General features: G+C 45.5%; 2 protein-coding genes across 10 annotated transcripts in view; one reads left to right on the top strand and one right to left on the bottom strand.

Moving 5' to 3' along the window:
• BRAP (BRCA1 associated protein) overlaps positions 1–21,022 on the bottom strand; it is a 45,145-nt gene extending 24,123 nt beyond the window's left edge. Inside the window, exons 1-6 of one of the 3 annotated variants that reach the window (XM_003907166.3) lie at positions 20,739–21,022; positions 18,179–18,340; positions 16,645–16,843; positions 13,352–13,541; positions 6,216–6,329; positions 1,052–1,200 (exon numbers count right to left, since the gene is read on the bottom strand). In XM_003907166.3, coding sequence (XP_003907215.1) covers positions 1,052–1,200; positions 6,216–6,329; positions 13,352–13,541; positions 16,645–16,843; positions 18,179–18,340; positions 20,739–20,820 — 896 coding nt within the window. In that variant the 5' untranslated portion in view covers positions 20,821–21,022. Of the gene's footprint in view, positions 1–1,051; positions 1,201–6,215; positions 6,330–13,351; positions 13,542–16,644; positions 16,844–18,178; positions 18,341–20,614 lie in introns of all 3 variants that reach the window. The other 2 variants (XM_009181735.2, XM_009181736.2) reach the window with 2 other exon arrangements.
• A 52-nt stretch (positions 21,023–21,074) lies between these two features.
• ACAD10 (acyl-CoA dehydrogenase family member 10) overlaps positions 21,075–25,790 on the top strand; it is a 69,777-nt gene continuing 65,061 nt past the window's right edge. For 5 of the 7 annotated variants that reach the window (XM_031650765.1, XM_031650762.1, XM_031650763.1 and 2 more), the window contains exon 1: positions 21,075–21,271. The gene's annotated coding sequence lies outside the window, so the exon portion shown is untranslated. The remainder of the gene's footprint in view (positions 21,272–25,790) is intronic. The other 2 variants (XM_031650760.1, XM_031650766.1) reach the window with 2 other exon arrangements.

The following is a 25,790-nucleotide window of genomic DNA, read 5'->3' on the forward strand; positions in this document are numbered from 1 at the left end:
TGTAACACTGGTTATGGCTGTGATTTATTTACTTGTGTGATTTCATTCTGGGTTCTCCTCTGTGCTGGGAAATCCAGAAGGCCAGCATCTGATACACCTTTCTGGTTAAGTCCCACCGTGCAGTCTGCAAAGGGAGCAACCACCCTGGATTTGGGGGTAAAAAAAAGGTACAGGCCTCACCTGTTCTTTGTCTGTAGTAACATCACCTATGACTAAGACCTGGTACGTTGGGAATCAGGAGACTGTAGAGTAGATCTCATACTTAGTAACTGCTATTTCTACTGGCTGCCAAGCCATCAAGAGCCCAGTAGAGCTAAAATATTAGGCTGCTGTAGCCCAGCTGATAAGAAGCCCAGAGTGAATGGCAGACACCAAGTGCAGCTGATACAAGAGATTCCAGATCTAGATTTCATTGCAGCATGAGAGCCTCAAACTAAGCTTTGCTTTTTTTTTTTTTTTTTTTTTCTTCACTCTCTGGCTCTTGGAAGGAAAGAACAACTCATGCTGCTTTGGGGAATTCCACAAGGGTTCAGAATCAGCATACAAAAAAAGGACTTGGTCTCAGAATGCTGATTCCCTGAACTTAGGATACGGAAGGAGAAAAAGGACCTCTTGAATAAAGTCAAATACTTGGAATGGTTCATTTCTGCTGGTGGCTCTTTTTATTTTTATTTATTTTTATTTTTTATTTTTTTTGAGACGGACTCTCGCTCTGTCGCCCGGGCTGGAATGCAGTGGCATGATCTCAGCTCGCTGCAAGCTCCGCCTCCCAGGTTCACACCATTCTCCTGCCTCAGCCTCCCGAGTAGCTGGGACTACAGGCGCCCGCTGCCATGCCCGGCTAATTTTTTGCATTTTTAGGAGAGATGGGGTTTCACCGTATTAGCCAGGATGATCTCGATCTCCTGACCTCGTGATCCGCCCGCCTCGACCTCCCAAAGTGCTGGGATTACAGGCGTGAGCCACCGCGCCCGGCCCCTGGTGGCTCTTTTTAATTCTGGGAAGGGTTACAATGGGCTTGTACACAGTGGGGTTCGGCCCCTGCACTCACGTGGTGTCGTCCCAGCGCTGTAGACACTGGCTGTGGAAGCTGTGGTTACATAACGTTGTGAGGATGCCATTCACAGACTCGTCCATGCGCTCCAGACACACCGTGCACTTGGGGAGCTCAGTCAGGTCCATCACTGGGAGGCTGGCGCCCTACAGGAAACACCTCACATAAACCTTACTCTTCATCTACCAGCAATACTTTATTTTTCCTTCTTTTTTTTTTTGAGACAGGGTCTCGCTCTGTCACCCACACTGGAGCCCAGTGGCGCAATCATGGCTCATTACAGCCTTGACCTCCCAGGCTCAAGTGATCTGCCACCTCGGACTCCCCGGTAGCTGGGACTACAGGCATGAGCCACTGTGCCAGGCCTTTCTTCTTTTAATACTAATTTTCTAGTTGCTTTTTTGACTCCTGGCAGGATATCCTCAATATCATTGCTCTAAGCAAATAATTTAAATTGGTAATATTTTCATTCATTTATTCATTCATTCAAGAAACACGCAAGTACCTCCTATATTCCAGCACTGTGCCAGGTATTGGGAATACAGTGGTGAATAAAACAAAGATCTCTGCCCTCACAGAACTGACATTCCAGGAAGGGAGACTGCTGCCAAAACCTTAACATATAAATCTCAAATGTGACCAGACTCCTAGCTCAAGCTCTAAGTGTCTATGACTATAATAGAATACAAAGGAACAAAAGAATAGCTAGACCTGAAGGATTTTTCCATAAAGTTATAACTTAACACTTTCTACTCAGTGATAACAGCACCAACAACACTGATTTTTCTTTATTCCCTCATTTGACAGGTAAAGATTGAGCCCCTGCTATGTGCAGCAGACAGACACTGTTCTAGGTGTGGAACAGTGGTGAGCAAAAACAGATTCATTAAGTCCAAAAAACAGTCAGTTCCTGTCCCCACACAGCTTAGAATCTAGTGGAGGGAGAAACAAAAATCAAATTAAAAAGCAAACAGTACAGGAAGCCACAACAGGGTGTGAATTACGGGGCATGACAGTCTAGATGGTCAGGAAAGGCATTCCTAAGACATTGCTTGACTTGATGTTTCCAGCCAGAAGAGGAGAAGGAATTACTTAGGCAAAGGTCGGGGAGCACACACTTATGGACAGAGAAAAAGCACATTAACCTATAGTCCCTGAAGAGTAGATACTTACAGGAAATCTCTCAAGAAGCCACGTTAAGAAAGGAATCTCTAAAACTGAGGCCTCGTGCAGCATCCAGCACAAAGGATGCCCAATTTGATCACGTCAAATTTTTTTTGAGTTTGACAAATTTATTGGTATTTTAGTAAAGACATTCATCTCAGTTGTTTCTCTCTCCCAGCTTGACCTTAGGTTAATATTTCATTTGGGTCAAGAAAAGAGTATGTAGGAGAGTTATGTTAACAAACAGGAAAATGGACAAAAATGGATAGTTTGCCTACATTAAAGTAAGTTAAATTCATGTATTTTGATATAATTAAATCATGTAAGAACTAAGAGTTCTATATACATTTCCATTGTTTTACTTGGGGCTTATTCTAAACTTAAATGCTAGTGAACAAGTGTTAGGAATACACACAGCATGCTTCTCTGGAGTTATTACCAACTAAAAGAGCTCAGCGAGCAGTTACCACCAATAAAACAGTCTGAAGCTGCCTCCAAATATAATATTGTAGGAGTTTTCAAGGAAATTTTTATACTGTATGCTTCTTTTGTGACTATGCTTTTAAAAATGTGTTTAACTGTCACATTAAGAAAGATGCCAGGCAGGGTGGCTCACACCTGTAATTCCAGCATTTTGGGAGGCTGAGGCAGGTGGATCACAAGTTCAGGAGTTCAAGATCAGCCTGGCCAAGATGGTGAAACACTGTCTCCACTAAAAATACAAAAAAATTAGCCGGGTGTGGTGGTGGGTGCCCTGTAATCCCAGTTACTTGGCAGGATGAGGCAGAGAATTGCTTGAATTTGGGAGGCGGAGGTTGCAGTGAGCTGAGATCGTGCCACTGCACTCCAGCCTCGGTGACAGAGTGAAATTCCGTCTCAAAAAAAAAAAAAAAAAAAGCATATGCAATACAAAATACAAAAACAAACACCCTACGATACACAAATCTCACAAAGCGTATGTGGTGAAATTCCAAAAAAATGTTTGAAGATGCATTTTCTTTCCTTCTATTCCAGTATCTAGCATGTGCTTTTTGAGAGGCCATTTATTATTTTATATATACATTTAAAATAAATCACGTAATTTTACTAGTAAGAAAGCCAGGTCAGCATGGTGGCTCACACTCGTAATCCCAGCACTTTGGGGGCCAAGGCAGGCAGATCACGAGGTCAAGAGACCAGCTTGGCCAACGTGGTGAAACCCGTCTCTACTAAGAATACAAAAATTAGCTGGGTGTGGTGGCACGTGCCTGTAATCGCAGCTACTCAGGAGGCTGAGGCAGGAGAATCGCTTGAACCTGGGAGGCATAGGCTGCAGAGAGCCGAGATTGCTCCACTGCACTCCAGCCTGGGTGACAGAGCAAGACTCCATCTGGGTTGGGGAGGAAGCCAGTAGTTAAGTTCAATTTAAACTGGATTTCACAAGTTAGTAATTTAAGTCTTTAGACAAAGTTAAAGAAAGTGCATCTTCTTGTTTTCCATCTTCATACAATGTTAAAAATTTTTTTTTGGTGTTTATACTTTTAAATAAATAAAAACAGTCAAATGCTTAATATGTACATTTAATTTTTTGGTGGTGGTGGTTCGTATTTTAAAAGAAAAGCTTCCTTATGATTTGCCTCAAGTTCTGGTGGAAATGTTTACAGCAACTAGTTAATAAACAAAAAACAAGAGAAGCACATTCAAACTACTGATTTACTTTGGTAGCAAATTGTTTTTCTTTGAAGACTAATGAAGATACACAAGACCCATTAAGGTGAAGTGGGCTATTTCAAATATTCAACAGGTTACATTTTTTAAAAATTCTTTATTTTAATTATTTTTTTAATCTCGGTTCACTGCAAGCTCCGCATCCCGGGTTCATGCTATTCTCCTGCCCCAGACTCCCGAGTAGCTGGGACTACAGGTGCCTGCCACAATGCCTGGCTAATTTTTTGTACTTTTTTTTTTTTTTTTTTTGAGACGGAGTCTCACTCTGTCACCCAAGCTGGAGTGCAGTGACCGGATCTCGGCTCACTGCAAGCCCCGCCTCCCGGGTTTACGCCATTCTCCCGCCTCAGCCTCCCGAGGAGCGGGGACTACAGGCGCCCGCCACCTCGCCCAGCTAGTTTTTTTGTACTTTTTAGTAGAGACGGGGTTTCACCGTGTTCGCCAGGATGGTCTCGATCTCCTGACCTCGTGATCCGCCTGTCTCGGCCTCCCAAAGTGCTGGGATTACAGGCTTGAGCCACCGCGCCCGGCCTTTTTTTTTTTTTTTTTTTGAGACGGAGTCTTGCTCTGTCACCCAGGCTGGAGTGCAGTGGCACAATCTTGGCTCACTGCAAGCTCTGCCTCCTGGGTTCACACCATTCTCCTGCCTCAGCCTCCCAAGGAGCTGGGACTAGAGGTGCCTACCACCACGCTCAGTTAATTTTTTTTGTATTTTTAGTAGAGACGGGGTTTCACCATGTTAGCCAGGATGGTGTTGATCTCCTGACCTTGTGATCCGCCTGCCTTGGCCTCCCAAAGTACTGGGATTACAGGCGTGAGCCACCGCGTCCGGCCAAAAAAAAAAATTCTATTAAGAGCTAAACGTCTGTATCCACTGATAGCAATGCAATACCTAGTTTATGATGACTTGAAACAAAACAAATGCGTATAAGCAAAAAAGCTGCATTGTAATTTTATCTAAATTTACTTTCAGTCAATAGTTCAGCAACATTTTCTTCCCAATGCAATACTCTCTGTCTCCATAAGGCTGTTCCTGGGAGCCAGACAAGTTTAGGTAATAAGCGAGTTAAGAGAGTAACTGCTTGCAGTTTTAAACAGCCAATAACGTTTTGCTTCTCTCTTTTTTGAGACACAGTTTCGCTCCTGTTGCCCAGGCTGGAGTGCAATGGCGTGATCTTGGCTCACCGCAACCTCTGCCTCCTGGGTTCAAGTGATTCTCCTGCCTCAGCTTTCTGAGTAGCTAGGATTACAGGCATGCGCCACCACGCCTGGCTAATTTTGTATTTTTGGTAGAGATGGGGGTTTCTCCATGTTGGTCAGGCTGGTCTTGAACTCCTGACCTCAGGTGATCTGCCCACCTTCGCCTCCCAAAGTGCTGGGATTACAGGTGTGAGCCGGTAATGGCTCACTATAGTCTGGACCTCCCCCGACTCAGGGGATCTTCTTGCTTTAGCGGCCCGAGTAGGTGGGACCAAAGGTGCTCAGCATCACACCCAGCTAATTTTTGTTATTTTTTGTCGAGACAGGGTTTCATCATGTTGCCCAGCCTGGTCTCGAACTCCTACGCTCAAGCGATCCATCACCTCAGCCTCCCAAAGAGCTGGGATTATAGGTATGAACCACCACGCCCAGCCAGGGTGATCTTGTCTCCACAAAAAATTTTAAAAATTAGCCAGGTATGGTGGTGCACGCTTATAGTCCCAGCTACTGAGGAGGCTGAGGCTAGCAGATGCTTGAATCGGAGAGATTGAGGCTGCAGTGAGCCAAGATCATACCACTGTGTTCCAGCCTAGATGACAGAGCGAGACCCTGTCTCAAAAATAAAAGGCAGAAACAAGAGTTAGGAAGACAATTAAGGGTTACTATTGAAAACAAAAACATTTATTTTCAGCTTCAGGCTTCACTGATCTAGAATTGATAAACACTCAATTTCAACAATGCGGTATCATTTTTTCTTTTTTTTACGTTTTTTGAAATTTTAGAAAATGAGATGAAATTCAATAAAATTCTCTATTTTAAAGTGTACAGTTCATTGGCTTGTAGTATATTCATAATGTTGTGCAACTGTCACCACTATCTAATTCTGGAACACTTCCATCAATTCCAGAAGAAATCCTGTATACCGTTAGCAGGCACTCCCCATTCGTCTCTTCCTGCAGCCCTGACAACCACCAGTCTACTTTCTGTGTCTATGGACTGGCCTATTCTGGGTATTTCACAGATACCTTAGCATTCAATTTTATACCAATCTGATATATTTTAATTAAACATAGGAACAATTCACACTTACATCTTCAGATTTGAGCACTTCAGCTCTTTCCACATACACTAGCTGGCAAACATCATCTTCTATTGAGTTGAACTGGCGGCCATTGCATGCCATGTAAAAACTATCTGCATCAGCCTATGTACACCAATGGGGAAAAGGAAAAAAATTAAGACAGATACCCTGAAAATCTGCTTTATATTCAATATGCATGGCTCTATTCATTCTCGTCAGCTTTAAAATTTATACAAAGGAGAGAAAGCAACCACCAAAAGTCACATCTACTGAAGCTGATTGGTAGGCAAATCGCACTCTGTAAGTCAATAGTCTATGTTTACAATATTTCCTGGGCTACAACAGAGTTTTTACTTGAATTGGCAGAAGGTACTGAAGTGCAACAAGCTGAAAGCTGGTACAATTTTAATATTCAACCAGCAACAGTCAACATTTCCCTTAATAGCATTTTTTTTTTTCCCTCTAGTCATCACTTGTGCAGCTGCAAGTAAATACTCATTTCTGTAAAGCCTGGAACCAAATAAGTGACGCTTGTTATGAAAGAACTCTTTAAGGAAATGTCAGCATTGGGCTGGGCACGGTGGCTTAAGCCTGTAATCCCAGAACTCTGGGAGGCCGAGGCGGGCGGATCACCTGAGGTCGGGAGTTTGAGACCAGCCTGACCAACATGGAAAACCCTGTCTCTACCAAAAATACAAAATTAGCCAGACATGGTGGTCCATGTCTGTATTCCCAGCTATTCGGGAGGCTGAGGCAGCAGAATCGCTTGAACCCAGGACGCAGAGGTTGCAGTGAGCTGAGATCGCGCCATTGCACTCCAGCCTGGGCAACAAGAGCGAAACTTCGTCTCAAAAAGAAAAAAAAAAAAATGTCAGCATTTATGTTAGAAAAAAATAAAAGACCAGGGGAAGTGGTATGAGATGAAAAACCAACTACTCTTTAATAAACCAAATAAGTCTTAAACCGCCACCTAGTGTCCAATACCAAAAGCAAAGCTCTTGGTCAACGTCAAGAAGCCCAAGATGGACCAGCCTTTAAAATACTAACAGTCGCATTCCCTAGCGGTAGAAAATGGCTGAAATGTGGAGAAACAGCCCCCTTGAGGCAAAGTTGCAAAGGCACATGTGCGTCTATGAAATGGACACAGGTAAACAGAACCTCCTAGTCTAGCCTTAGTAGAAAGCAACAGAGATGACTCTAGTTTTTAAACTCAGCCAATTTTCTGAGGCAAGCAGGGAGGCCAAGGCTTGTCTGGATTTAATTCCCACACAGGCATTAGCCCAAACAGAGAAAGTTGTGTGCTTTGGCCCTACCAACATTGACAGGCTGCTTCTGGGAATTCTGCAAAAGGAAACGCTGCATCATCAACCTTAACGAAGAGATTCAGTGCTGCACCAGGCAAAAATAGTCCTGCCTGTCCACCCTCACAAGGTTCTGAATCTCACAGACACTGTAAGCTTCTCGGTAGCTTTTAATTCCCCTCTGATGAGGTAAATGAGGTAATTGTGAATTCTTGATTACTTATGCTTCCCCCCAACATTTTTTTTTTTTTACACCTGAGATAGAGTCTCACTGTCACCCAGGCTGGAGAGCAATGGCACAAGGTCAGCTCACTGCAACCTCTGCCTCCTGGGTTCAAGCAATTCTCCTGTCTCAGCCTCCTGCGTAGCTGGGATTATAGGCATATGCCACCATATCCAGCTAATTTTTTGTATTTTAGTAGAGATGCGGTTTCACCAAGTTGCCCAGGCTAGTCTTGAACTCCTGAGCTCCGGCAATCCACCCGCCTCAGTCTCCCAAAGTGCAAGGATTACAGGCGTGAGCCACCGTGCCCGGCTACTTATGCTTTCTTAACATGACCAAGTGAGCTAAGCAGCTGAGGAAGGGTGATCAATTCTGAATGTACTTTTATTTTGGAGGGCAAATTGGCGGCAGGTTGGGGTGGAGAGGCTTTACTTAAGGAAATAATCAGTGTATTGAGCATAGCGCATTTTAATCTCAAAATGTTTTATGCCAGCTGTTGGACAAGAAGCCTCTTTAATACTAAGAGGTTACAACCTAATATGGCTTCCCCCATTCTTCAGGAGCAACAGCTTCTTCTTGAAATGCTTTTGGCTGAGTAAGCAGCAAGATCAGCACATGGATTCACCAGGAGAAAACCGACTGTCTGAAAGTCAGGGCCTTCTCTCATCTCTTCAGAGCCTCAGGCACCACCAGGGGCTGGCAGAGACCTCCTGGGGTCTAAGCTCTGCAAATGCTCAGTAAATGACCAGGCCTCCTCAGAGGAAAGGATAAGACATGTGACCAAAACCATTCAATGAATTATTCCTTTCTGCTACCTGAGCCCAGGAGTGTGAGACCAGCCTGAGTGACGTGGGGAAACCCCATCTCTACAAAAAATACAAAAATTAGCCGGGCATGGGAGCGGAAGCCTGTAGTCCCAGCTATTTGGGGGCTGAGGTGGGAGGATCGCTTGAGCCCTCCCACCTCAGCCCCCAAAGGAGGAGGGGAAAGTTGCAGTGAGCCCAGATCGTGCCACTGCACTCCAGCCTGTGCAGCAGAGCGAGACCTTGTCTCCAAGTAAATAAAGAAATTAATAATTAATTAAATAAAATAAAAAAGGAAAAGAGGCACGCAGGTGAGTCGCCATGGTGGCCTAAACTAGGATGATTGTGGCAGAAATGAAAAAAGTAAAAAAAAAAAAAAAAAAAAAAAAGTACTTTTTTGAAACGACAACATCACTACACAGCTGAGATTTCCCAGTTAACATATTGATCTCTTCTTTAAAATCTTGGTATTAGAAATGTACCTTCTCCTGTTTATGTATTTTCTGAGCATCTGGTATGTGCCAGGCCCTGTGCCATGTATTAGGTAGAGAATAGGGAACAAAATTCATATGGTACCTACTTCAACTCACCACCTAAACGCACTAAACAAAAGCCTGAAGCTAACTGCAAAGAACATAGAAGAAACAGCTTTTATTGAAAATGTTTGCATTGTATGGACCCAAAACTTTAAAGAAACCTGGCTTTTGTTTCCTTCTAGTCTTTTGGTTTTATTGTTCTCTTCTGAGGATGAACTCAGAAAAAGACAAATCCATTATGATCAAGGTCCTTCACTGTCACAGGAATCAACTACAGAGTTGAGAACATACCTCTACTTCTCCAAGGAGGCGTCTGCTAAGGCTGTGGTAACTAAGCATGCATGTGAAAAGGAGCCAACATACTCTATTAAGTGGTCATCTGTCCTTTTCTGCCCCCCAAAACACCAAAATTGAACTTCCTTCTGCTTTTCCTATGTCCTGAAGAATTGTAAATTCTTTACCCAAAGACCAAGTTTCCTAACGGTCACACTACAAGTTTGTAAGCACAACCCCCCTGCTTTTTTTTTTTTTTTTTCTTTAAAAAAATTTTTTTTAAGAGACAGGGTCTTGCCATGTTGCCCAAGCTGGTCTTGAACCCCTGGCCTTAAGCGATACTCCTGTCTTGGCCTCCCAAGGTGTTGGGATTACAAGCATGAGCCACCACACCTGGCCTCACAACTCTTCCAGCTAAAGCTAAGGCCAACAGAAATTCAAAAATTGCCAAAGATACAGAGAAGGCTTATGAGTCCGTAATTAAAAATCTGTGGTGAGGAAAAGAATAAAAACGTAGTTAGCTGCCCAGGCTATGGAGTCAGGCTGCCCAAGTTTGAACCCTAACTCTGACACCTACTAGCTGTTTAGCTGTGGGCAAGTGACATATCTGTGCCTGTTTCCTCAACTGTAAAATACATGGCATCTTTTTTTTTTTTTTGAGACAGTCTCGCTCTGTTGCCCAGGTTGGAGTGCAGTGGTGTGATCTTGACTCACTGCAACCTCTGCATCCCAAGTTCAATCGTTTCTTCTGCTTCAGCCTTTCAAGTGGCTGGGATTACAGGCGTGCACCACCACATCCAGCTAAGTTTTGTATTTTTAGTAGACATGGGCTTTTGCCATGTTGGCCAGGCTGGTCTCAAACCACTGCCCTCAAGTGTTCCACCCACCTCAGCCTCCCAAAGTGCCGGGATTAAAGGCATGAGCCACCACACCCAGCCAACATGGCATCGTTGAGAGAATTCAAGGAGACAATGCATGGAAAGCACTTGGCACAGGATCCGGTCTCTAGTAAGTGCTTCATAGTTGGTAGCTACTGAGCCCACTATTCTCATTACAGTCGATATTAGTTTAACTTCCAGTCTTACACCAAGAGGGTATTATTAGGTCTTAGAAAATCCTTGATGGGATGATAGGGATCAGTCCCTAAGATCCAGAGTTAGCAATAAACAATACAACTCATGATACCAAGATAAAGGGCTCTAGCCCCATGGGGAAGAACGTGCAGCAACCTGTTTCACAGTCACAGAAAAACATCTGTCAACTTGAGCAACCTTCACTTGATCAAAAGACAGAAGGGGAAGGACAGTGCAGAAGTACAAGGAAAATCCATTCACAGTAAATATTCACAGTATTACCTGCACATTATGAAGGGCAGTACTTGTTATAGGGAACTGTGTGGGTTTATTAAACAGGTGAGTGTGGTGCATTTGTAAGACTTCAGACTATTTTAAAAGCCTAAATGTTCTTGAACATTTTTGTCTGGGTCTTTTCCTTTGTTATTTGCTTATTGCCCTAGTTGTTAAGTAGAAACTATAACAATACTGCTGTCATCGAATGTCTCACAACCAACTGCCTCCCTTCCCCACACCTTCATCCCACTTCCTACTAGAAGAGGAACGCGTCCCTGGAACTAAAAGTGAGGATGCCACTCTTGTTTGCCATTTATGTCTAGCTATGTAACCCTGGGCAAACCACTTATCTCCCTCTGCAGTCACCCCCCCACATCTGTAAAACAAGGATAACAGGCCGGGCGCGGTGGCTCAAGCCTGTAATCCCAGCACTTTGGGAGGCCGAGACGGGCGGATCACGAGGTCAGGAGATCGAGACCATCCTGGCTAACACGGTGAAACCCCGTCTCTACTAAAAAAATACAAAAACTAGCCGGGTGAGGTGGCGGGCGCCTGTAGTCCCAGCTACTCGGGAGGCTGAGGCCGGAGAATGGCGGGAACCCGGGGGGCGGAGCTTGTAGTGAGCCGAGATCGGGCCACTGCACTCCAGCCTGGGCGACAGAGCGAGACTCCGTCTCAAAAAAAAAAAAACAAGGATAACAATACCATTTCCGCAAGGGATTGTAGTGAGGATTAAATGAGACAAAGCATATTGAACACTTAGCATAGTGAGTGATACAGAAGCCATCGATAAATGCTGGATATTATCATCGTTATCCTTATTATTACATGTGCTACCAGACTGATATGGCTCAAGGCAGGATTTTCTCATGTTTTGCAAAGCTCCTTGGCAACCTTGGAAGGCTTTCTGACGGTCAGTGAAAGGAGCTATTCAAGTGCTTTTCTGTTCTTAATGTCAACTTGTAAACTTTAAATCTACAGGATAATTGAAACGTGTTTTAAATGTCTCCCTAAATGATAGGGTACTTTGTAAAGATAAAACATATTAACTGTGTACTCTCTTGTAGACAGAACTCCACACTAAAGCTTCTCTCTGGGGCTCACAGAACAGGTACACTCTTCCACTTCATTAAAAAGACAATGAGGCCAAGCATGGTGGCTCACGCTTATAATCCAAGCACTTTCGGAGGCCGAGGCGGGCAGATCACCTGAGGTCTGGAGTTCGAGACCAGTCTGACCAACATGGAGAAACCCCGTCTCTACTAAAAATACAAAATTAGCTGGGCATGGTGGTGCATGCCTGTAATCCCAGCTACTCCGGAGGCTGAGACAGAAGAATGGCTTGAACCTGGGAGGCAGAGGTTGCTGTGAGCCAAGATCGCACCATTGCACTCCAGCCTGGGCAACAAGAGCTAAACTCTGTCTCAAAAAAAAAAAAAAAAAAGAAAATGAAAGAAGTGGGGTTAATGGAAAATAATAAGATGGTGTTAACTTCAAAAAGTTTGGGAACTACTGCTTTTCTGGAATAGTTACCACTTGTTTAAAAAAACAAGCAGGCCGGGCATGACGGCTCATGCCTGTAATCCCAGCACTTTGGGAGGCTGAGGCGGGTGGATCACGAGGTCAGGAGTTCGAGACCAGCCTGGCGAACATAGTGAAACTCCGTCTGCATTAAAAATACAAAAATTGGCCAGGCGCGGTGGCTCAAGCCTGTAATCCCAGCACTTTGGGAGGTCGAGATGGGCGGATCATGAGGTCAGGAGATCGAGACCATCCTGGCTAACACGGTGAAACTCCATCTCTACTAAAAAATACCAAAAAAACTAGCCGGGTGAGGTGGCGGGTGCCTGTAGTCCCAGCTACCTGGGAGGCTGAGGCAGGAGAACGGCGTAAACTCAGGAGGCAGAGCTTGCAGTGAGCCAAGATCCGGCCGCTGCACTCCAGCCTGGGCGATAGAGCGAGACTCTGTCTCAAAAAAAAAAAAAAACAAAAAAAACAAAAATTGGCCAGGCATGGTGGTGCATGCCTGTAGTCCCAGCTACTCAGGAGGCTGAGGCAGGAGAATTGCTTGAACCCGGGAGGCGGAGATTGCAGTGAGCCAATACCACACCACTGCACTCAGCCTGGGTGACAGAGTGAGACTTCGTCTCAAAAAAGAAAAAAAAAAAAAAAAACTAGGGTTTTTTTTTTTTTGAGATGTTGTCTCACTCTTGTCACCCAGGCTGGAGTACAGTGGTGTGATGTCAGCTTTCTGCAACCTCTGTCTCCTGGCAAAACCTTAGATTTCATACCGAATCTGATCTATAAAAAATCATGGGCATAAGGCCAGATGCAGTGGCTCAGAGCAACTGTAATCCCAGAACGTTGGGAGGTCAAGGCAGGAGGACTGCTTGAGGCCAAGAGTAGCCTGGAAAACATAGCAAGATCTCATCTCTACTGGAAAAAAATAAAAAAAATAAATAAAAATACCATGGGTATACGTTATAATTGTATTTCTGCTAATGAAATTAGAAATACATCTAGAATTAGAATTATATCTTAGAAGACATATCAAGAATCTTAAGTGCAAAATGCCGTAAATCACAACAGCTACTATCATACAGTTTCAATAACACAGTTTCTGTGGCAAAGAGATTTTTAATAACTTTAATAACTTTTACCTGTGCACTAAACTTTATCAGCACCATATATTGGTTGGGAGTAGAGTCTCTGATGATTTTCATTTGTTCAATTACTTCATTAAATGGGGCGACAAACTTCATAAGGTCATGACTGGTCATTGCAGCAGGGACTGTGAGAATACACAGCATGGCACTGCGCCGCACATCTTCTTTTAAGGAGGTCATCTTACTAACAAAACAATAATTAGAGAGTCGTAAATAGATGAGGTATGGTTAAACAACAGTAGACAACTTTTATGTCCAAGAAAACAGGAAAAAATAAAATTTTAATATTTCATTAATGAATTGTTCTACATTATATCCCCCCACTGGACTTTTTAATCTTCACTTCAATGTTTATTATGGTTAGAAATCTGCATTAGGCAAATTTGCAGTGTTTTACTCTTATCTATGTTTGAATAATAATCTGTCACTGGTGGCTAGGCGCAGTGGCTCATGCTTGTAATCCCAGCACTTTGGGAGGCTGAGGCAGGCAGATCATGCGGTCAAGAGATCGAGACCGGCCGGGTGCGGTGGCTCAAGCCTGTAATCCCAGCACTTTGGGAGGCCGAGATGGGCGGATCACGAGGTCAGGAGATCGAGACCATCCTGGCTAACACAGTGAAACCCCGTCTCTACTAAAAATACAAAAACTAGCCGGGCGAGGTGGTGGGCGCCTGTAGTCCCAGCTGCTCGGGAGGCTGAGGCAGGAGAATGGCATAAACCCAGGAGGCGGAGCTTGCAGTGAGCTGAGATCCGGCCACTGCACTCCAGCCTGGGCGACAGAACGAAACTCTGTCTCAAAAAAAAAAAAAAAAAAAAAAAGAGATCGAGACCATTTGGCTAACATGGTGAAACCCCATCTCTACTAAAAACACACAAAAAATTAGCCGGGCCTGGTGGCGGGTGCCTGTAGTCCCAGCTACTTGGGAGGCTGAGGCAGAAGAATGGCATGAACATGGGAGGTGGAGCTTGCAGTGAGCCAGATCGCGCCACTGCACTCCAGCGTGGGCGATAGAGCAAGACTCCGTCTCAAAAAAAAAAAAAAATATCTGTCACTGATTAACTTAAAAGCACAACTCTGGCTATGGACCTCTCTTAAAGGGCCTAAAAAAAAGAGCTCTAAATATAAGAGAGTTCTCTATCTCTCTTTTTTTTTTTCAGATGGAGTCTTGCTCTTGCTGCCCAGGCTGGAGAGAAATGGCATGGTCTCGGCTCACTGCAACCTCTGCCTCCTGGGTTCAAGCAATTCTCCTGCCTCAGCCTCCCAAGTAGCTGGGATTACAGACGTGTGCCACCACGCCCAGCAAGAGAGAATTCTAAACTATGAGGATATAACTGAGTATTACAGGAAATGTTACCAAGTTGGGATAGCTGGAATAGAGAGGAAAGAAAATCCTCCCACAATGCAATTTGTTTTTTGAAATGCTGTAAAACTCACTTGACAGTTGTGATCCAGAATGGCTACCTGGGCTGGGTGCAGTGGCTCACACCTGTAATCCCAGCACTTTGGGAGGCTGAGGTGGGCTGATCACTTGAGGTCAGGAGTTTGAGACCAGCCTGGCCAACATGATGAAATCCCATCTCTACCAAAAATAAAAAAATAAAAAAAAATTAACTGGGCATGGTGGCGTGCACCTGTGGTCCCAGCTACTCTGAGGTGGGAGAATTGCTTGAATTCGGGAGAGGAGGTTGCAGTGAGCCTGGATTGCACCACTACACTCCAGCCTGAGTGACGGAGTGAGACTCTGTCTCAAAACAAAACAAAACAAAAAACAAAATGGCTACCTGAATAGTCACTGTTTTCCCAGTAGGGATCCGGCAAATAAGTTAGCACAAGAACGGCCTTAAGGTATCAGCCACTGATAACCCAAGGAGGTAGTGGCTGGGCTTGTGGATTATCTAGCCAAATGCTTCCTTTCCTTGGGGCTCCAGCAAGCTTTATTTGAACCACAGAAAATGGTAAAAAGAGGTAATAAAATTGAAATGAGTTAACTGACTTCTTTTTTTTTTTTTTTTTTGAGGCGGAGTCTCGCTCTGTCGCCCAGGCTGGAGTGCAGTGGCCCGATCTCGGCTCACTGCAAGCTCCGCCTCCCGGGTTCCCGCCATTCTCCTGCCTCAGCCTCCCCAGTAGCTGGGACTACAGGCGCCGCCACCACGCCCGGCTAATTTTTTTTTGTATTTTTAGTAGAGACGAGGTTTCATTGTGTTAGCCAGGATGGTCTCGATCTCCTGACCTCGTGATCCGCCCGTCTCGGCCTCCCAAAGTGCTGGGATTACAGGCTTGAGCCACCGCGCCCGGCCGAGTTAACTGACTTCTTAGCAGCCTCTTCAGTAAAGATTTGGTGGGGACATGAGACTACAAAGATGCTGTGGATCATTTTCTTTGTCCTTTCAATTCCCCATCACCTTCCATGCCTATCTGCTAATAAAACATTTTCTGGCCAGGCGCGGTGGCTCAAGCCTGTAATCCCAGCACTTTGGGAGGCCGAGACGGGCGGATCACGAGGTCAGGAGATCGAGACCATCCTGGCTAACATGGTGAAACCCCGTCTCTACTAAAAAATACAAAAAAACTAGCTGGGCGAGGTGGCGGGCTCCTGTAGTCCCAGCTACTCGGGAGGCTGAGGCGGGAGAATGGCGTAAACCCGGGAGGCGGAGCTTGCAGTGAGCTGAGATCCGGCCACTGCACTCCAGCCTGGGCGACAGAGCGAGACTCTGTCTTAAAACAAAACAAAACAAAACAAAACATTTTCCTGGCAGGGTGCAGTGGCTCACACCTGTAATCCCAGCACTTTGGGAGGCCGAGGCGGGCGGATCACCTGAGGTCGGAGTTCAAGACCAGCCTGGCCAACATGGTGAAACCCCATCTCTACTAAAAATACAAAAAATTAGCTAGGTGTGGTGGTGGGCACCTGTAATCCCAGCTACTTGGGAGGCTGAGGCAGGAGAATCACTTGAACCCAGGAGGCAGATGATGCAGTGATCCGAGATCGCGCCATTGCACTCCAGCCTGGGCAACGAGAGCGAAACTCTGTTTCAAAACAGAAAAAAAGAGAACATTTTCCCCACATATTCCCTTAAGTGTATCTACAGGCACTTCTTTTATAAGGAAAAGCTTTGACCCAATCCACAAGATTAATCAAATGTAAAACATCTGAGAATTCTCTAACACACAATACACAAAAGTATTATTTTGAACCTTAAAATACCCACTTTCCTTCAGGGCAAGAGACTACACTAAAGCAAAAAAAAAAATTAGACTAACCCCCAAGAAAAAAGGATTTTCTTACTTTGTCTTATATAGGTGCATAATACCATGAACTATTTCAACTGACGGATTTCCACTGAAGAATGAAATCTGGTCTGGAAGCTGTTTGGATGGAGAATCTGGGGCAGTGTTTATGCATTCCTTACTGTGAACTTTACTTCTTTGTGCAGTGGGGGAGGCTTCTGAAGACTTCCTTTCTTCCACTGTAGTTTTTAGTTCATCTTTCACCAATTAAAAAATAGCAGATTATAAATGGATAGGACACATGCTCAAGGACTTGAACTAGATTAAAATTTCAAGTCAGAGGAATAAACTTTGATAATTATAATGTAATGCATTTAGAGCTATTACTTATAGAACAGCTGAGTTTATGAGAGTATCATACTTTAAAGCTCTCTTTGCCCCATAAAAATCTCATTAACACCCTCAGGAACTTAAGGATGGCTATTACATTTGGCAATACCATAATGCAAGCAGGTGTCTTCTATCATGAAATCCTAACTGGGACAAACATGCAGGGTTACTAAGTTTGAAATCCAAACCTACCAGTTCTGAACACCTCCATGTTGGAGATGTAGTACTATCTACACATCCACTTCCACAGATGAAATGAGCTGGCTGGCCAGGTGCAGCGGCTCACACCTGTAATCCCAGTACTTTGGGAGGCCAAGGCGGTCGGATCACGAGGTCAACAGATTGAGACCATCCTGGCCCACATGGTGAAACCCTGTCTCTTCTAAAAATACAAAAATTAGCTGGGTGTGGTAGCGTGCACCTGTAGTCCCAGCTACTTGGGAGGCTGAGAGAGGAAGGAGAATCGCTTGAAACCGGGAGGTGGAGGTTGCAGTAAGCCGAGATTGTGCCACTGCACTCCCACCTGGCGACAAAGTGAGACTCCGCCTCAAAAAAAAAAAAAAAAAAAGAAAGAAAGAAAGAAAGAAAGAAATGAGCTAGCAGAGCAGGGGAAGGCACAACATGTTTATTTGGACACATTAATGATCTGCCACTGAACTAGGTGGTAAGAAATCCTCCCCAGTGGCCGGGTGTGGTGGCTCACACCTGTAATTCCAGCACTTTGGGAGGCCAAGGCAGGCAGATCACTTGAGACTAGGAGTACAAGACCAGCCTGGCTAACATGGTGAAACCTTGTCTCTACTAAACATACAAACATTACCCAGCTGTGGTAGAGGGCATCTATAATCCCAGCTACTTGGGAGGCTGAGGCGGGAAGACTGCTTCAGCCCAGGAGGCGGAGGTTGTAGTGAACCGACATTGTACCACTGCACTCTAGCCTGGGCAACAGAGACCCTGCCTCAAAAAAAGAAAAAAAAGTCCCCCCCGCACTGAACTGAATGTCAGCCCTGACTGTTAGGATTAATTTGGAAGAAATATTTAGAAACACTAAAATGTGGCTTAACAGTGTCATATAAAGCACCCAGGCAGTGAAAGATAAAAGTATGCTAGATGTTGAAATCATAGGCTCATTAAACACCGTGTATAAAATAGGCAAGCAGGGTTCACATTACAAAAGAGAGTCCAGGGTTTTAAAAGCATACCTGGGTTGGACTTCATGGTCTCAATGATCACATCTGTCATTTCTCGACGGCCGAGATGCTGATGGATAATTGCTACTTTCTCTCCTGGTGACTTCCCTTCTAAACAAGCTACAGCTGAAGCGAGTGTCGTCTTTTTTATCTCCTCATCAGACATTTCCCCGGCTAAAGAATACATGAATGATTAATACAAGGTAATAAAACAAGCTCCTCTCTGTTCTCTATTCCTCCATCATTAGGTTTCCCTTTTCTTTCTCCTGCCTTCCGCCAAGATGATAAAAAGCCTTTGTAGTATCCATCTCACTCACCTCTGGGACCACTGCAGTACCCAGCAAACAGTCAATAAGCAGCCAGGACAATATACTCAGAAATGCAGGGCTGTTCTGAAATCATGCACTTTATTTTTATTTTTTGAGACAGAGTCGCACTCTGTCACCCAGGCTGGAGTGCAGTGGCGTGATCTTGGCTTACTACAACCTCCACCTCCCAGGTTCAAGTGATTTTCCTGCCCCAGCCTCCCGAGTAGCTGGGATTACAGGCACGCGCCACCACGCCTGGCTAATTTTTGTACTTTCAGTAGAGATAGGGCTTCATGTTGGACAGGTTGATCTAGAACTCATGGCCTCAAGTGATCCGCCCACCTTGACCTCCCAAAGTGCTGGAATAACAGGTGTGAGCTACTGCGCCTGGCCCGAAATCATGCACTTTAAAGCAAATTGCCAAAGGGGGAGCCTTAGAGAAGGTTCAACAGTGATCATGCCCAGAAGAGCTAACATTTTAGTAACACCTGATAAAATGAAATTGTGTTCAGCCCAAAATGAAGATATCAAGTCCATTAATAAACAAAATTTCAAAAACTTGTAGGGGTAGTCTTAAACATCCTGGATTATGCTCATGCCATGAAGCAAACCATGAAAATCTGTGATTACTGTCTTAAATCAATGAAACACATGAAAAGTGAAACGGTATTTGGAGGCTTAACTGAAATATCCCGAATATATGTTCTGTCAGGGCAGGGACAAGGCCTGTTTTGCCCACCACTGTATTCCCAGCACTTATACCACAGTGCGGAGCACATAGAGGAAGCTCTCTAAATATTTGATGAATAAATGACTACATGACTGACCCACGCGGATGTCTATATGCGGCTAATATCAATTCAGCTGACTTTCAGAACTCAGAAGCCACTTTTAGCCTTTGGAAAGGTGCTCATAAGCTATAAAATCATATTCAATCTTTAATTTGCAGCTCCAAAGGTCATATCCTCAGGAAGTTTCCAATGACACCATCTCTACCTGACCCCATCCCTCTCTCCAAACCAAACACATCTTCTTGTAATAGTTTCCCAAACTGTTTCTCCTTTCCTTCACAGCACTTACCACAGTTGTAATTCTACACGTATTCTGCACTTATTTAAATAATGTTTCCTCCACGAAACTGCTGCTGCCATTAAAGCAGAGACCCTGTCCGATTCAGCACACAATAAAAGCTCCAGCAAATATGAGCGTAAGTTTTTTTTTGTTTTTTGTTTTTTTTTGAAATGGACTTTATCTCTTGTCACCCAGGCTGGAGCGCAGTGTCACAATCTTGGGTCACTCCAACCTCCACCTCCCGGGTTCAAGTGATTCTCCTGCCTCAGCCTCTCCATGAGCTAGGATTACAGGCACCTGTCACCACGCCCAGCTAATTTTTGTATTTTCAATACAGACAGGGTTTCACCATGTTGGCCAGGCTGGTCTCGAACTCCCAACCTCAGGTAATCCGCCCGCCTCAGCCTCCCAAAGTGCTAGGATTACAGGTGTGAGCCACCGCGCCCGACCAAGTATTTCTTGAATGAATGTTATTATTAGTTAATTATCTGAGGACCAAGGAACAGAGCCAGAGCTGCATTCCCCACTAAGGAGCTTCCTTGTGTTACTGATGTGAAAAGCTCAGACTCAAGTCCAGCTCACTGAGTGAGAATCCCAGTTTCACCCATCATTTCACCTTGGGCAAATGATTTAAATCACTAAACTTCAGTTTCCCAATGTGTAAGAGGCACATGCCACACCCATCTGCCTCTCAGAGCTGTTGCAAAGATAATTAAAGAATACAATACACAAAAGGTGCTTAGTACAATGTTGGGATATAGGGAGTGTCTAAATTTTAGTTATGACTATGGTTAAGGGGCACCTCAATGGATATCCTTCCAAAAGGGAACAATTTAATTAATCCAGGGACAGTCCAGCGTTGCTGGGGACCCAGTCCCTGCCTTTACGAAGCCCAAAGGGAAGCAAGTGAGACAGACACACCACTCGACTCTCTCGAGAGGGAGCCGTGCCAGGTATAAACGGAATGCCCTCAGACGGCACAGGGAAGGAGGTTCGGGGGCAGGGCTTCCCTGAGATAACAAACGGGAAGGCCTCTCAAGGGTGGATGGGAAAGAGGGATCCTGATCACCTCTCCATGTCTTCCTGAGGCAAGAGCCCTAGCCGCGGGCTTTTCCCGGGCCAGTACTTTGGGAGAGGGAGCCCTCCGGACCCAGACCCGGCTACAGGGAATGTGGCGAGGCCGCGGGACTCACCCGCGGCGCTGAAGCCGAAGCCGGCGGGGACGGGCGAGTGTTCCGCGAGCTCCAATCGGATGACAATCAGTGACACACTCATAGGGCAGGCGCTGGCCGGCGCGGGCCCCGGCGGGCTCAGGCGAGGCTGGAAGGCGAGCCGAGAGGCCGAGCGGCCCGGGGCCGGCAGCCCCGCCACCGCCTCAACGCAGTGGCCGCCGCCTCAGCAGCAGCAGCAGCTCCTTGAACAGCCCTCGGAGCCACAACAACCTCCACTTCCGCCTCCCGGCCGCCGTCGCTGACCCGCGGTTTACGCATGCGCGCAGGACCGCGCACCGCGATTGGGCTGCGCGGCATGGGGTCAGCCACTTCCCTTCCGTACGGGATCTCAAGGAGGTCGGAGCGGAAGGACGTCGTGGCGATTGCTAACGCTGGGGTCCCGCACTTAGGCCGAGCTGCGTGTTTTCGTACAGCCGCGAGTTAACCTCTGCCTGCCCTAGAGGCCTGGTCCTAACCCACCTCGGCTGACGGCGCGGGATCCCTGGCTCCGCGAGGTCTCCGAATTGTCCAAGCTCTCTGTTATGCAGAACTTTGCCCCTTTGGTTGTGTTTGACTCCTCTCTCTAACCCTAGTATGGGTGGTTTTGTTTCTGTCCCACTTTACAGATAGGTACAACGAGGCTCAGAGAGGTGAAGTTGCTTCTAAGGGGCCTTAGAGAGTGGTGACTCGATCGCTATGGCGATCTGGCTGGGCGCGGTGACTCACGCCTGTAATCCCAGCCCAGAGGCTGAGGCGGGCGAATCACCTCATATCAGGAGTTCGAGACCAGCCTGGCCAACATGGTGAAACCTCTCTACTAAAAATAGAAAAAATTAGCCGGGCGTGGTGGCGAGCGTCTGTAGTCCAAGCTACTTGAGAGGCTGAGACAGGAGAATCGCTTGAACCCGGGAGGCAGAGGTTGCAGTGAGCCGAGATTGTGCTACTGCACTCCCGCCTGGGCAACAAGAGTGAAACTCCGTCTCAAAAAAAAAAAAAAAGAAAAAGAAAAGAAAAGATGGTGATCTGCTGGTTAGGAGCGCAGTGCTGCAGTTAGACCTGGGTCCTCCTCCCCACTTTGACTCCTCCCCTCGCCTAACTCCTAACCACCTAAACTCCTGGCTTTAGTTGATCTGACCTCCTTGGTCTCCCAAAGTGCTATCACTTCACAAATGTTTACTGAGAGTCTAGACACCCTTGGGATGCTTGAGATACATTGGCATATAAGATAAACACAGTTCCTGTCTGTACTGTGAGGTCGACCTACATCAGCAGTTGTGCAGTCTTGATAGTATAGTCATTGCATAAAGTTGGCATGATATATCCTCATGCAGTTGTGAGGATGAAATGGAATTATGTATATGGAGATAACATTAGCTTTTCTGAGGCTCAGCATTCTTTCCAGTATGTCAGACTGGCTTTTGTATGTAGATATTGACACAATTAATGCATATGGGACATGTACATGACAGGATGCTACTCTAGGTACATTGTATAATACATATATAAGTACATAGTACATTCTAGATGTGTGTGTATGTGGACTATGTGTCTATGACATGACTACAAGATATATGTGTATATAGATCTTGTGACTACATCCTATGAAATACGTTTCCACATGCCCTGTTTAAATCAGGGTTTCTCAACTCTGCAGTATTGACATTTTGGGTCCTGATTACTCTTTTTTGTTTTTGGCAAGGGGGCGGGGTGTCCTCAGCATTGTAGAGTGTTTAGAAACATCCCTGGCCTGACCCAGTAGATGTTAGTAGCACCTCTCCCCAGATAGTGACAACCAATGATGTCTCTGTACCTTGCCAAATGTCTTCTTGGGGTTAAAAAACATAACCCCGTTGAAGAATCACAGGGTTAGGTGAAAGTGCATAAACCATACACACATACTATATGCATAAAACCTATGAGACCTCTTGTGAACTTTTTTAGTATATTACTGTAGTAGATAACATTTCAATGTGTGCCAGGTACTAATTTGAGTGTTTCATATACCTTGTCTCATGCAATGGTAACAACAACTTTATGAAACTGGTACTATGTCCCTATTCTACAGAGGTGTAATCTGAGGCTCGGAGAAAGAGTAACTGGCTCAGGATTACACAGGTAGTAGTGGCAGAGCTGGAATTAAAATCCAGGCAATCTGAATCCAGAACCAACACTCTGTATCTCTTTACTAAACAAACCTTTTTTTTTTTTTTTGAGACAGAGTCTCACTCTGTTGCCCAGGCTGGAGTGCAGTGGTGTGATCTTGGCTCCCTACGATCTCGGCTCACTGCAAACCTCGGCTTCCTGGGTTCAAGTGATTTTCCTGCCTCAGTCTCCCAAGTAGCTGGAGCTACAGGCGCGCAGCACCGCGCCCAGCTGATTTTTGTATTTTTTTTAGAGATGGAGTTTCACCATGTTGGTCAGGCTTATCTCGAACTCCTGACCTCGTGATCTGCCCGCCTTGTCCTCCTAAAGTGCTGGGATTACAGGCGTAAGCCACCGCGCCTGGCCCCAAGCATCTTCTTAATGTATGACAACACACACTGTGTGTGCATTTTTATGAGAGCATCATTTAGGTAGCAAGTCTGCATTATCATGCTAATCCCATTTTGAGTGTCAGGAAGAAGACAAATAAATCTTTTTTTTTTTTTTTTGAGACAGTGTCGCTCTGTCGCCCAGGCTGGAGTGCAATGGCACGATCTTGGCTCGCTGCAACTTCTGCCTCCTAGGTTCAAGTGATTATCCTGCCTCAGCCTCCCGAGTAATTGGGATTACAGGCACCTGCCACCATGCCCGGCTAATTTTTGTATTTTTAGTAGAGATGGGGTTTTGCCTTGTTGGTCAGGCTGGTCTCGAACTCCTGACTTTAGGTGATCTGTCCTCCTCGGTCTCCCAAAGTGCTGGGATTACAGGCGTGAGCCACTGCGCCCAGCCTGACAAATCTTCTTTATGGTAGATACCAGTAACAGATAACTAGAACTGTTAGCCAGAGTTGGGCAGGTTGGGAATGTTACAGCTCTTTGTGGCTGCCAAGGATTAAACCTGTACCCAGCTTTTCCCTATTTTCTGATATCTCCAGTTTATGCATCCTTCCAACTCATATGAAGCACCTGCTATGTGTCTAAAACCTGTACTAAGTCCCAGGGGATGTGTGTGTGTGTGTGTGTGTGTGTGTGTGTGTGTGTGTGTGTGTGTGTGTGTATACTGAGATGAATAAGATAGTCCTTGTCTTAAAAGGAGCTTATGAGTTCAGGAACACCTAGACGTGAAAACAGGCCGGGCATGGTGGCTCTTGCCTGTAATCCCAGCACTTTGGGAGGCTGAGATGGGAGGATCACTTGAGGTCAGGGGTTCAAGACCAGCCTGGCCAACATGGTGAAATCCCGACTCTACTAAAAAAAAGTACAAAACCTTGTATTCCCAGCACTTTGGAAGGCCAAGGTGGGCGGATCACGAGGTCAGCATATCGAGACCATCCTGGGTAACACAGTGAAACCCCATCTTTACTAAAAATACAAAAAATTAGCTGGGCGAGGTGGCGGGCGCCTATAGTCCCAGCTACTCAGGAGGCTGAGGCAGGAGAATGATGTGAACCTGGGACATAGAGCTTGCAGTGAGCCGAAATCGAGCCACTGCACTCCAGCCTCGGAGACAGAGCAAGACTCTGTCTCAAAAAAAACCAAACTTAGCCGGGCATGGTGGTGCACGCCTGCAGTCCCAGCTACATGTGAGGCTGAGGGAGGAGAATTGCTTCAACCTGGGAAGCAGAGGCTTCAGTGAGCCAAGATTGCTCCACTGCCCTCCAGCCTGGTCATCAGAGCAAGACTCTGTCTCAAGAAAAAAAAATGAAAGCAGTTACTGCGTAATGGGGTAAGTGCTCTGCCGAAGATTTGGAGAAGAGGCAATGGGAGTGAAAAAAAAAAAGTCCCACACTCTGCCTGGAAAAAGAAAAGAAAAGGCTCCCCAGAGGAGCTAAAACTGAGGTTATGATGTCAAAGTGAATGGAAATTCATCTAACAGATAAAGCAGGGAAAGGTGTTCCAGTCAGTGAGCACAGCAGGTACCAAGGCCTAGAGGTATGAGAAATGACAGCATTTCCTGCCTTGGGAAGTGGCTAGAGCAGAACAGTCTTCTGTAGTTGAAGGAATAAGCAGACTGCTTGTGGGAACATTTCCCACATGTTGGTTAGCGGGACTACGTGGAGGACAGTGTCCTCCATAAGGATTAAAGTTGCCCCTTCAGGCCCCAAAAGCATTTTTCATCTCCACTAAGCCCTCACACAAAATGTATTGACCACTTTTACAAGTGTGTAAGTAAATTTCTCCTTCTATCATAAACATTGGCCTTGGCATAGGAACGTAAGTAAAACTGAAAATACGAATGAACCTTGACATTTTTAGTTTCAAATATTGCCCCCAAATTGAGCAAATTTCCACTTACTGTCATTGCACGGTGGTATCCTCAGCAGATGGTTGCAGGACTCCCTGCAGATACCAAAATCTGTGGGTGCTCAAGTTCCTGATAGTCAATGGTGTAGCATTTGTTTATAACCTATGCACACCCTCCTATATGCTTTAACCCATTTCCCGTTTAGAAAAAAAAAGTACTTGGCCAGGCACAGTGGCTCATGCTTGTAATCCCAGCACTTTGGGAGGCCGAGGCAAGTGGATCACTTAAGGTCAGGAGTTCAAGACCAGCCTGGCCTACATTGTGAAAACCCCTCTCTACTAAAAATACAAAAAACTAGCTGGATATGGTGGCAAGCCCTGTAGTCTCAGCTACTCAGGAGGCTGAGGCAAGAGAACTGCTTGAACCCGGGAGGTGGTTGCAGTGAGCCGAAATCACGCCACTGCACTCTAGCCTGGGCGACAGAGCGAGACTTTGTCTCAAAAAAAAAAAAAAAAAAAAAGAGAAAGCAAAAAATGTGCAGCACACTGCCAGCACAGTATTCTCAGGGCAAGCAGGATATGAGTTAAGTAATCCCTAGATTACTTATAATACTGGCTGGACATGATGGCTCACGCCTGTAATCCCAGC

This window comes from Papio anubis, chromosome 9 (assembly GCF_008728515.1).
Source record: "Papio anubis isolate 15944 chromosome 9, Panubis1.0, whole genome shotgun sequence".
Taxonomy (NCBI): Eukaryota; Metazoa; Chordata; class Mammalia; order Primates; family Cercopithecidae; genus Papio; species Papio anubis.